Source organism: Denticeps clupeoides, chromosome 3 (genome assembly GCF_900700375.1).
Source record: "Denticeps clupeoides chromosome 3, fDenClu1.1, whole genome shotgun sequence".
Lineage (NCBI taxonomy): Eukaryota > Metazoa > Chordata > Actinopteri > Clupeiformes > Denticipitidae > Denticeps > Denticeps clupeoides.
Genome location: NC_041709.1, coordinates 3,014,085 through 3,026,656, shown reverse-complemented (window position 1 = coordinate 3,026,656; position 12,572 = coordinate 3,014,085). Strand labels below are relative to the sequence as shown.

The following is a 12,572-nucleotide window of genomic DNA, read 5'->3' as shown; positions in this document are numbered from 1 at the left end:
AACAGAGGAGGTTCTTCTGGGATCACCCTGGAATTCGGTTATTTGTCCTGTGAATTTGGAATTTGTGTCAGTATGGTCTAAAAAAACATATTGGATGTAGTGTCTTAACACCCTCATCAGAAAACTTATTTCTTGGGTTTAGACATTTCAGAAGATTCAGCATCAAAATCAGTATCCACAATATAAATCAACAATATCCAATTGCCTATAGGCATATTTGACTAAATGTAGATGTGGACCTGAAATAGTTACAAGATGTGACCCAACAAATGGGTGTCCAGTCACTAAGAAGCCCACTATTGATTGTGCATGCCTTCTTTAAAGGGACCCTATTATGAAATTTTTACTTTGTGAGATTATTTAACATTATTACTACTTACTACCTAACCTGTCTATGGTCCTGCAGTGGAATATATATATATATAAAAGGCAAGCCAAACAGGAAATAAAAAATATATATATTGACAGGGAACTGAATATATGGAATGAAAGTCTGAATATATGAAATGAAACCCGAATATATGGAATGAAACCTGAATATATGGAATGAAAGTCTGAATATATGGAATGAAATCTGACGTCATGCAGTAACACCGCTAATAATTCTACCAACATTCAGCATAGGACTACTGATGAAGAGATTTTTCTATATTTCCATATCAGGCGAGCTTCCCACCGCCATTCCTACATAAAACCTCCGTCTTTTAATACGGAAACAGAGGTAAGTAAACAGGGAGGAATTACAGGGCAAACTAACTTTAACATTTTAAATCTGATATACCAGCGCTGCCCGATCCCAGCGCACCATGCAACGTTTAGATTCAGGCTGCACAGACTTTCATTCCATATATTCAGTTCCCTGTCAATATATATATTATTTATTTCCTGTTTGGCTTGCCATTATATACATATAGAAACCAGGTGAGCAGAACTGGAGGGTCGGAAAGTCCGTGCGGATGGAGGGAGCGAAGCAGTGGGGATGTGTGGGAAAATTTGAAAACCAGTCGTGCTGCCACCATCTGTATTAGTTGTAGAGGTCGGATGGCATTCAGAGGTAGACCTGCAAGAAGGGAGTTAAGAGTAATCCAGTCATGAGATTACTAGTGACTGAACAAGTATCTGGGTGGCCTATGTTGACAGATAAGGGCGGGTCCGTCTGATATTGTAGAGAAGGAATGTCTGTAGTTACATCAAGGTTGGGTGCAGTTGTAGAAGGAGAGAGCTGTTAGTTCTGTTTTGGTGGGATTGAGTTTTAGATGACGGGTTGCCATCCAAAATACAGAGATTATGCATGCATAGATATTGGAAGCGGCATGTACAGGGTGGGCCATTTATATGGATACACCTTAATAAAATGGGAATGGTTGGTGACATTGAACACATTTTATAAGTGGTCAGAAACTTGTAAATAACTCATGAAAGAATAAAGTTACGTTAAAACCAATTGTTTACCAATAAATAATTACCAATAAATTAGATTTTTTTCTTCCTATTGAAAAAACAAAAGTTGGATCCAATGGCCACTATGGTCACCACCCATCTTGAAAAGTTTGCCCCCTCACATATACTAATGTACCACAAACAGGACGTTAATGTCACCAACCATTCCCATTTTATTAAGGTGTATCCATATAAAAGGCCCACCCTGTACATCTGAGGGAGGGAAAGAGAAGATGAGTTGTGTGTCTTCAGCATAGTGAGGATATTGTGAAATTGTGTATAGAGAAAAAATGGCTGAGTACTGATCCCTGAGGGCTCAGTCCATAAAAAAGTTACTCTACCGACCGTCATGCCTTGAAAACGTGTGAAGCATTGCAGTTGATTGGATGCATTGCAGACTCAACTTCTATAGGCCGCTCTCCTCCATGTCCTGCCCCTCTATCCTCATTTGCATTTAAAGCTACAGAAAATGAAACAACGTGTCCTGGGGAAATTTCCTTTTGTGGCTGGCTATAATTCTTGCTGTAACTCTGCACCACGGCTGAATTTCGGAAAGAGACTTCAGATACAGTATTAGGGGACCACTAAGACCTACTGTATATAAAAGAAAAAAAAACATAATTGGGGACTTTTGAAAGCAGAATAGTCCAAAAAACTATAGCAACATGGACAAAAATAAAGAACAAAAAGGGGCGTAACATCTTAACATCGTCAAAAGTAGAAATGACTGAATACCTGAGATGTCATTACTTGGAATCTACCTAAGCTGAATCTACCCTAACTCATTCATTAAATTCTCTCATCAACTGAAACCAGATAATGAGGATTCCTGCTCAGCCCCCCCTCTGGCAGCAGACTGACACGTCCACGATCACAGCAGCCACTTGCTTCAGGTAGGCAATCTCATTAAATGTCCTGAAATTTCCATTTTCAATATGTGCTTCTTTTAAAGGCTCCAGTTCCCACAGGAACAATGATCCCTGCATCGCTTCATACAATATGATTGATTTTGTGCATGGCCTCATAACCATAACCCTCATAACCAGGAAATATTTCGGGCTCAGGCTATTGTCCAGCTCAGTGGATCAGCATTTATTTCAATTAAATCCACAGGGCAAAAACTGGACTCCTCCTGTAACAGTCAGTGGAAATGGTGATGGAGGAAAATGGGATTCCAGATAACATTTTCCTAGGGGAAGGAATGTCTTGTAGGAAAACTTGTCACACAGCCTGGCCTGCCTTGGTCCCCAGGGACAGTCTCAGAGTCTTGCCCTGTACCAAGCTGGTACATGTGTGAGGTCTGGGATTGGCCCTGAAACAGCAGACCTTCAGCAGGTTCTTGCTGCGGTGCTCGGCCGCATGGCTGTGAGATGGAGGAACCGGCACTGAAGGATATTGAAGCGAAGTAGAGGAACTAGAGGACACTGGGGGGTGGGGGGTAAGCAAGGGTAAAGGACCTGGGTTTGGACCTCCAGGAAACTTGGACGGTCTGGTTGTCCGTCTCAAACACTGGCATCGGAGGACGTTCTGGAAGGCCTTCTTGAACTCCTGGCTGAAGCAGGGGTAAATGATCGGGTTGAGGCAGCTGTTGAAGTAGCCAAGCCAGAAGGTCACCTTAAAGACCGCTTCCGATGGCCTGTATGATGGGAATATGGACCCTGCGGAGGAACACAAGGACATGCATGTTTTAGAGTTAAACAATCATGGACCCTTTGTGAATTTCCATGTTCTTTCAATTCCAAATCATTCTTCCTGTTTTGCAGTTGCAATATGCACCTATATTCAGTATAAAAGTATTCAGTTTTCCTGGGACATCAGGAAAAAAGGGAAATTGACAAGACATAGTCAGAAACACACAAAACACCATGCCAGAAAATGGCTTATTTTTGAATGAATTTCAATGTCAGTGATATCCAGTTGCGATATTCATTCCACAACAACAAAAAATGTGGTCTTCAACATCCCTTATCAGGCCATTTTTCAACAGTGTTCATGGAGAACCATGCTATCAGCTCAAGGTTTGCTGTCCATTTAACTACCGTTTGACCTCAGGCACGTTCGATATTGCTGCTCAGTATGGGAGACAGACATGTTGTATTGATCTGAAATGTTAATGACATCTTTGTGAACTCTCCTTTCTTGTTGTTTTTTTTACTTAACCTCATCACATTCAGCCCTACAATGTTTTCTAATCTTCTGCTCAAGAAGGACACTGGACCTAAAGAGAATCTTGTTAGGAATCTGTGGACTTTAGTTAATGCATCTTTTGAAAAGGCTCAGCAGTGCAATCAAGTTCAGAGCTGTCCTTCTGCTACAGATTGTCTTTGGTACATGGTTGGTACATTTCTTGTAAAGACTGAAGATTTGTTGGTAGGACAGCATCAACCGAAACTAAAAGGTGTAGACCGCCACCTCACCATGACTGCCAGAAAAGGGATGTCAGAATACTCCAATTCTGCTCTTCTAAGGCAAGATTGAGGACAAGTTTGATGCTACAGGAACTCACTACCACTTGAGGCACACAGTGGCGAAATTCTGCTATCTGGTTAGTATGCAAATTTCAGTAATGCTTTTCATTTGCCTTGAAAATTCATCAGTTCTAGATTATTCAAATGAAATGCACCATAAATATCATCAAAGCACTATGTTTATATGTCTTCATAACTGTCTTCATTATTCTGAGAATTTTGATAGGTTGAGCAGGCTGCTGCAGGTTGGTTTGCATGCATTCCACGTCGGCCTTTGCCATAAAATCTAAAGAGTTTTTGCTCTCTTCTATCTTTTATATGTTTTAAATGAATACATTTTGCACCTGCACCAACAAAATTGTACCTTTTAAGTGAGACCGTTGGCTCACTATAAAATTTTGCAAATGCCATTTACTGAAATAACATTTTAAAAAGCATGTTCGGTAGAATTTATACTGTAATCCAGTTATCACCTGTGAATTTACAAGCTTTAAATTGGACAATTTTCACGATAACTGCAATTGACACGACAATGGTATAACCCACCTGAATTTTGAAGTTAGTATACTGCATGAGAAGAGCTGAATAATGCATTTTGTGCATTATTAATGCTTGAAAACAGGTGAGTATACCCTTTTACAGACATAAAACACTACTGAATAAAAAAGTGTGTGCCCTTCACTCCTGTAATAGTTATTGCCACTCATTAACTTTGCTCAGCATGACGTACACATCACTTTTCTGCACTGACTGATGATTCCTCTCATGAATTGAATAAGTCCTTCGAATTGAATGATTGAATTATTGACATCCAGTGACTGATGGCGGCCACTAAATGAGGTGACCTTTACATGAGTTTATCTCACAACATCCCAACAGTGGGATATGATATTCAGGAATGACTAAACACAATATTCTCCTCAATGCACAAAATCCCCAACAGCAGGCTGAGCTGTGTTGTCTGGGTCAGCCTCGCCTGGCTCTCGCGTATTTGCTTATTGATTGGTTGCTGGTTTGGTTTAAGGTCCCGCGCAGCCGAGGAGGTGTTCAAACAAGCGGAAAATTGGGTTTGTGTTTCCCACCTTGCCCCGCCCCCTTCAGACAGAAGAGTCCCTTAAACTAGATGCAATCTTGCTAAATCACTTTTACACTGAGCGAGCATCAAATTTGTATTTCACAGCTCAGTAGGCCTGAGATGAAAAACAGAGAGAATTTCCCCGTCAACTAAAAACAAAGAACTCATGGAGGACAGAACGGATAGGAAAATGTTTGTGCTCATTCTCGCCTAATAAACTATAAAAAAAAAAAAGATGAATTAGTTCCTTTCGTCATTCTTTATTTAGCGGGTTACTGACTGAACTCTCTCCGGTAACGTGTAGATTCATTTTTGGATTAGGCTTCGTTTATACAGTAAGCAGCCGCGGCTCGGCGGTCGATGACCTTGGTTATCAACAAATGACAAGACCAAAGTTCAAACACCAGTCCAACAAGTCCTGATGCTAAGCTAAGTAATAGATTTCAAATTTAATAAGAGTATTTAGACGTTGTTTAATTGTAATTGTAATGGAGGGTGGTAGTACCCTAGTGGTTAAGACACTCGCCTGTGAACCAGAAGACCCAGGTTCAAATCCCACTTACTACCATTGTGTCCCTGAGCAAGACACTTAACCCTGAGTTGTTCCAGGGGGACTGTCCCTGTAACTACTGATTGTAAGTCGCTCTGGATAAGGGCGTCTGGTAAATGCTGTAAATGGAAATGGACTCACCTATAGGCAGCACTAAGAAGAAAGGCAACCAGCAGAGGACGAAGCAGCCCACCACCATGCCCAGGGTCTTGGCTGCTTTCTTCTCCCGGGAGAACTTCAGCAGACGGAGGGTGAAGTGACCCCGCCTCCCGTCCTGCTCCTCCGTGGAGCTGCTCCTGGTGTTCCCACGGTGGATGCGGAGCGTCACAGCTTCTGCATCCAGGCCGTCCCTCTTCTGGCCCTGGATGAGACTCCTGGTCTCGCGGCGCGCCACCACATACACCTGGCAGTACATGGCCAGGATGACGGCCAGCGGCACGTAGAAGGACCCCAGCGCGGAGAACAGCGCGTAGCTCGGGTCCTCGTTCACCCCGCATATGGCCTCGTCCTCCGGCATGGGCTCCCTCCAGCCGAACAGAGGACCCACGCAGATGGCCGCCGACAGGACCCAGATGGCCACCACGGCGGACACCCCCCGCCGCCTGGTGGCCAGGTAGGGGTAGCGCAGCGGGTACCGGACCGCCAGGTAGCGGTCCACCGAGATCACGCACAGGCTGAGTATGGAGGCCGTGCAGCAGAGGACATCCAGAGTGGCCCAGGTGCTGCACAGCGTCCGTCCAAACACCCAGCGTCCCAGCGCCTCCGAGGCGGCCGAGAAGGGCACCACCGCCAAACTGAGCAGCAGGTCGGCGGCGGCCAGGTTCGCCACCAGGTAGTGGGTAACGGAGTGTAGGTGACGATGGCACACCACAGACAGGATGACCAGGACGTTGCCCAGCACCCCAAAAACCACAAAGACCACCAGGACCAGGCCTAAGAGCACAACTTTTGAGGGGTCGACCCCCGGCGACACCGGCACGCTGCAGTTCGAGCAGTTCTCGCGGAGAGAGACCGCGCTGAAGTTATCTTTCGGCAGGGTGGCCATGGTGGATGAAATGAGGTGAAATTTACCAATCTGTTGCCTCCATCCTGGTGACAGCTTGCAACGTACGGGGAGAAACCGCTCCTGACCGATCCATTACCGGTGATCCGCAGCAATCATTCATTTCACAAGCACCTGAAGATGAGTTCTGCAGCGGGGCAATAGAGGTTATGCGGCAGGAGTATGGTCTGAGGCTGGCACTGCAAAACACACACACACAAACTTTTATAGTGGCACACACTAATCTTTGAAGCTTAACAAGATTTGAAAAGGAACAGAGTTACATAAACAGATGAGACCTTCACACAAAAAAAAAAAAAAAGACCCCCCCCCCAATTAATATAACCAAATAATTATTGAGTCAAGACTGTATGTGTTAGTATTAACATTTAGGTGGGTGGTAGCCTTGGGTGGTAGTAGCCTAGTGGGTAACACACTCTCCTGTGAACCAGAAGACCCAGGTTCAAACCCCACTTACTACCACTGTGTCCCTGAGCAAGACACTTAACCCTGAGTGTCTCCGGGGGGGACTGTCCCTGTCACTACTGATTGTAAGTCGCTCTGGATAAGGGCGTCTGATAAATGCTGTAAATGTAAATGGAGGTGGCCTGCAGTTGTCAGGATCTACTAAAAGTGGTCCAAGGAAACTGCAACAGGGTCATGGTCCGATAGCAGGGCTGCTTTGGCTCCATATGCTGAAACAGGTTCATGTTGGATCTGATAGAAAGGTGGCCTGGTCCTATATGAATCCCATTTTCTTTTACGCCGTGTGGATGGCCGTGTGCGTGGAAGAGGCAGGCTGGTGGAGGCAGTGTGATGTGTTGGTGAATGACCTGTTACGTCCCTGAGTGTGTGCCCGCATTTTTGTCTTGCTTAATCTTCTGTCCTTCCAAGGCGCTCTGTGTGGGAGGAGTCAGATTAAGAACTGGCTCCACCTCCTATCGGCGAGTTGCTTACACTTTTTAGGTGGTTGGATCTGATAATAAGGGAGCACTAAACCAGAGGCAGAGTGAGAGAGAAGCGGCAATCATGGGATCTCATAAATCTCTAAGCCACGCCTACCACTTCTGACACCGTCCCGACATGGAGACTGGTGACGGGTCTATCGTGACCTGAGTTAATGTTGCGTGCACATTCTTTTTTTACTTTCTTAAACCTTATTAATATGCCGCCTATTCCCAGATGCCCAGATGACAGCGAATAACATCTATTGGTGGCTTCACACCAAATGACCCCCAATATACACATTCAGTTTCTTATTGTGATCAAGCAATCTCATGATGGTAGTTCAGTATCGGTCGTACGATGCTGCCGTCTGCCGCTGCTTCTGTTTATTTTCGCAGAGACACTGAATCAAGCGCACAGACCATCGGCAGAACCCAGTGAAGAGACCAGCAGATAAATCCTGGTTCCTGACAACTGCTAAACGAGGACTTAGCATGAAACGAACCAGAGGGTCACCACAGCCACCACCACCGTAACAACTACAGCTACAGGGATCTTCAAATGGACCAGCAGCATCATGATGGACACGTAATGTACACCATGACACTGGACTACACTCTGGACTTCTCCAACCCTACAACTTATTGGACAAACCATCACCAACTCTGCACTGACACCACAGCAGTGGTGGCCTAGCGGTTAAGGAAGCGGCCCCGTAATCAGAAGGTTGTATCTTCCTCTCTTTTTTTCTCTCTCCTAGAGTTTTTTTGTGGAGTTTTTCCTTGTGTGCAGAAGGGTCAAGTTTGGGGGTCTCAACTGTAGGGCCTGTCAAAGCCCATTGAGACGTACTGTATGGGATTATGGGCTATATAAGAAATAAATGTTGTTGTTGTTGGTATGGTAGTAGCCTAGTGGGTAACACACTCGCCTATGAACCAGGAGACCCAGGTTCAAATCCCACTTACTACCATTGTGTCCCTGAGCAAGACACTTAACCCTCAGTGTCTCCAGCGGGGACTGTCCCTGTTACTACTGATTGTAAGTCGCTCTGGATAAGGGCGTCTGGTAAATGGCGTACATGTAAATGTAATGATGGAGCCATTTCCATCGTCAGAATAAATTGACGACAGCTCTGTGAGTGGCGTGTCATGCTCCAGTCATCTTGATCATCTAGTGCGAGGCGGTCAGGATAACTGTCTCAAGTCAGTTTTTGACAACAAAATTGACCAGAATTGAGCAGCAAAGTGGGTGCAGCCCGTTTTTTCAACGGCTGCTTTAGTTTCCTCACCACTGTTGAAAATAACCTCAAAAATGGCTGTTCTAATTCTTCTAGTGTACGGTTACCTTAGTTAACAATGGATGCCACCTGAACGCGAATAGATTGCATTTCTCGTTGTGACGTTGCAGCTTATTGATTGCGAAGAGCGTGCTGCCAAGTATCACACACAGCCACGTGAAGCCACTTTCTGTACTCTCAGCTTTTTCACAGTTCACTTTGTTTTTAATAATCTTGCCTCATTCACCCCCGACCGCTCAACCTTGCAACACACCTATCTATCTCTGTTCCTCCCTCTCGTTGTCAGAGGCGCGATGCCCGTACTGGCCTCTCTCCGGGCGAGCCTCGGGCCATGTTCCTCAACTTTTAATAAAAAAAGACTTTTAATAAACAATTCGCTACAGCACACGTACACAGCACGCCAAAAAAGAAGCGAAATGTGCCGGGCAAGCTGCCTTCCCGAGGCCTCGGTGCGCCCCGGCATTTTTCGACAGCACCTCGCCTCTCGTTCGCCATGAATGGCACTGCCGCGCAGGAGGGCTCTCGCATCAGGGAGTCATCTTTTAGCCGAGATGAACATCCCGGCCGCTGCATTGTTAAACAGGATATTAAATGCTGCTCGAGAGGCTCGACCCGGAGAGCGGCTGTCAAGGAGCATGGGAGAGGGTACTAGGAAGGGGCTGGAAGAGAGCTGTTTCCATGATCTCCACTAAGCCGATACGCGGCCGGCGAGGTGTACCATCATCTCATTCGAACCGGAGAAAGTGAACGAAGCGGATGAAAAGAGTCTCCATAACAACGTGGAATCTGCTGTTCTATACGTCCCCGGCCCCCTTACTGCCATCATCTCCTGAGACTAGACCTATGGCATAGAGTCAAGTCACGTTTACGGCATTCAGCAACCATCCAAAGTGATGTACATTAGTGCGCCCATGTCCATGTCTCCATATCTGAAAACACTGGCTAAACTTATTTTAGCACCGACATAATGTAAATAAACCAATCCCACATGCTGCTACGTCAATGCTAAAATATTATTGTATAAAATATTAATTCACGTCTAGTTTTTACTTTTTTCAGTGTGTATGTACAGACTCACAAAAGTTCCATTTCATCACAGATCCTATTAAAGTGCCGAGAACCTTATCTGGGGCAGTGGTTGCCTAGCGGTGAAGTAATCAGAAGGTTGCTGGTTCGAATCCCGGTCCGCCAAGGTGCCACTGAGGTGCCACTGAGCAAAGCACCGTCCCCACACACTGCTCCCCGGGCGCTTGTCATGGTGCCCACTGCTCACTCAGGGTGATGGTTAAAAGCAGAGGACGCATTTTGTGTCTCACAGTGTGCTGTGCTGTAGTGTAACACAAAGACATTCACTTTTAATTTAATTTTATAATTTAAAAATAAGCAAAAAGTTCAGAAGAATCCACATTAGTAAAATAGTTTTTGTGGTTGGGACGTTATGTATATTTAGTCCAGTAGATACTCCTTGAAATGTGTCATTGCTTGAAGATGGGAAGGTGACATTTGGACCATATGATCTTTTCTTAACTGGATTCAAATGTGGGACCATGCAACAAAAAGTGCACCTGACAGCCAAAAGTAAATGGGAGTTCCCTTCAAAACTAACATTCATGCACACCCACTTCAGTAAGCATCTCATTTACATTTACAGCATTTACCAGACGCCCTTATCCAGAGCGACTTACAATCAGTAGTGACAGGGACAGTCCCCCCCTGGAGTAACTTAGGGTTACGTGTCTTGCTCAGGGACACAATGGTAGTAAGTGGGATTTGAACCTGGTTCTTCTGGTTCACAGGCGAGATTGTTGCCCGCTAGGCTACCACCACCCATCTCCATTCATAACTGGTTGATTTTCTGGGGAAAAAGACAGGAAAAAAAGAAGGCCCCATCAACACCATTTCCTCTCGGTGGGAGCGTGCAACACGCCTGCACCGCGTCAGGATATGTGCACACGCCCGCCGTGACAGGGCAGGAGCCCGCCCATCAGCGTGCCACCTTCAGCGATCGGCATTAATCACAGACTCCAGCATACGTTCAGAAACGGGGAGCAGGCCCACCTTCTGAAGAATAAGAAAATTCATCCATACAAATTATTGAGTTTAAGAGCTTAGATGTCACGGTGTTGATTTAAACGTGTCATCCTGTCATTTGTAACAATGGGGGGGACAAGATAAAACAGTTGAAACGGGACTTCAGGGTGGCCAGCACTGGCAGCACGAGGTGAGTTTGTCCTTAATGCAAGGCAAACAAAGCATTAACGCAACACAGAGACATGCGACTCAAATTGCATCGCAGCAAACAAGACCTGCAAGACCTCCTGGGTGCTCCTGACGCCGTCCATCCATCAGGAAGTACATTTCCATTTACAGCATTTACCAGACGCCCTTATCCAGAGCGACCTACAATCAGTAGTTACAGGGACAGTCCCCCCCTGGAGACACTCGAGGTAGTAAGTGGGGTTTGATCCTGGGTCTTCTGGTTCACAGGCGAGTGTGTTACCCACTAGGCCACTACTAATATAAGGCGCCCCCAGCCTTAACCGGCACGTATCTGTGCATTCATTTACATTTACAGCATTTACCAGACGCCTTTATCCAGGGCAGGGACAGTCCCCCCTGGAGACACTTAGGGTTAAGTGTCTTGCTCGGGGACACAATGGTAGTAAGTGGGGTTTGAACCTGGGTCTCCTGGTTCACAGGTGAGTGTGTTACCCCGCTAGGCTACTACCACCCCACTACCACCCCTACTATTCACCGACTCAGGTCCTGTTTGACCCGCAAATGCCCCTCTCCACTTGATCCTTGGACCTGTTTACCTCGAGCCGCGTGTCGGTGTAGGCACAGCATGTACGATACGCCGGGCCTGACCTTCCTGACCTTCCATCCTCAACAGATCCACGTCGTTAGGAGGTTTTTTTTTAGGGTTTTGGTTTTTAGTTTAGTTCTTTTAAACTTTTAAACGTAAGCCACTTTATTTAGTCCTAAGGCCGTGGCCGACCCCAGTGGAGGTTTAACACCATGAACGCCCTGCGTGGGTGCCGCGTGGGTGCGGGTCGAGACCTTGAGTCTGGCGTGGGTCACCTCGCGTGTCGCCGTGTCGCCTGCTGCCGAGGTTATAAGGCCCCGTAATAATAATTAAAAAAAAAGAAGAATAAAATTTGTGATTTAAAAAAATAATAAATAATCCAACTGAGCGCGTCGTGGGGGAGAATGTAGAAAGCGCGACAGTCGCCCCGCCAGGACCCCCGAAAAAATGCCACGGGGGGGTTCTTTAAAGACCTTACCGCACGATAAGGTAGACGGTTCATTACATTTGACAAAAATACCAATTTGTGCGAGAATTCGCGCAACTTAACAAGACTTCTGTTCATTCCCGAATGTGTTTTCCGTCGTCCAGAGGAACGCGTTTCGCCTGAAATTCCCGTCGCCGCTTATTTCCAGACAGAAGTGCACATTCGCACAAGTAAAATCCGTATTGCGTGACGGGAACAAGTTTTGCCAGACGTCGGTCTTACCTGCTGCGCGGCAGCGACGTGTTGCTCCTGCGGGGACGAGGGCGGATTCTTCGGCTTGAGAGCGGGGGGCTGCGGGTCGAGTCCCTGCGTGGATCCGCCTCGAAGGTCCACAGCTCCCGATGGAGACTCGGTGCAAAGCGCACTCCTCTGCACCCCCATCTCTCTCTCTCTCTCTCTCTCTCTCTCTCTCGGTCGAGAGAGTGTGTGTGTGTGTGTGTGTGTGTGTGTGTTCTCATGTAT

At 46.1% G+C, this 12,572-nt stretch overlaps 1 protein-coding gene across 1 annotated transcript; it reads right to left on the bottom strand.

The window, feature by feature from the left end:
- Positions 1–2,661: 2,661 nt before the first annotated feature.
- adra1ab (adrenoceptor alpha 1Ab) lies at positions 2,662–6,578 on the bottom strand. The gene is made up of 2 exons (XM_028974829.1): positions 5,675–6,578; positions 2,662–3,098 (listed from the first exon to the last, which is right to left on the bottom strand). The coding sequence occupies exons 1-2, from the start codon at positions 6,576–6,578 to the stop codon at positions 2,662–2,664; spliced, it is 1,341 nt and encodes a 446-aa protein (XP_028830662.1).
- Between the last annotated feature and the right edge of the window lie 5,994 nt (positions 6,579–12,572).

Excerpts from the sequence above, each read along its gene's own strand:
- adra1ab (XM_028974829.1), bottom strand. The coding sequence starts at position 6,578 with ATGGCCACCCTGCCGAAAGATAACTTCAGCGCGGTCTCTCTCCGCGAG. Across the intron at positions 3,099-5,674 it reads CTTCTTAGTGCTGCCTATAG|GGTCCATATTCCCATCATAC; the intron begins GTGAGTCCATTT and ends GTTCCTCCGCAG.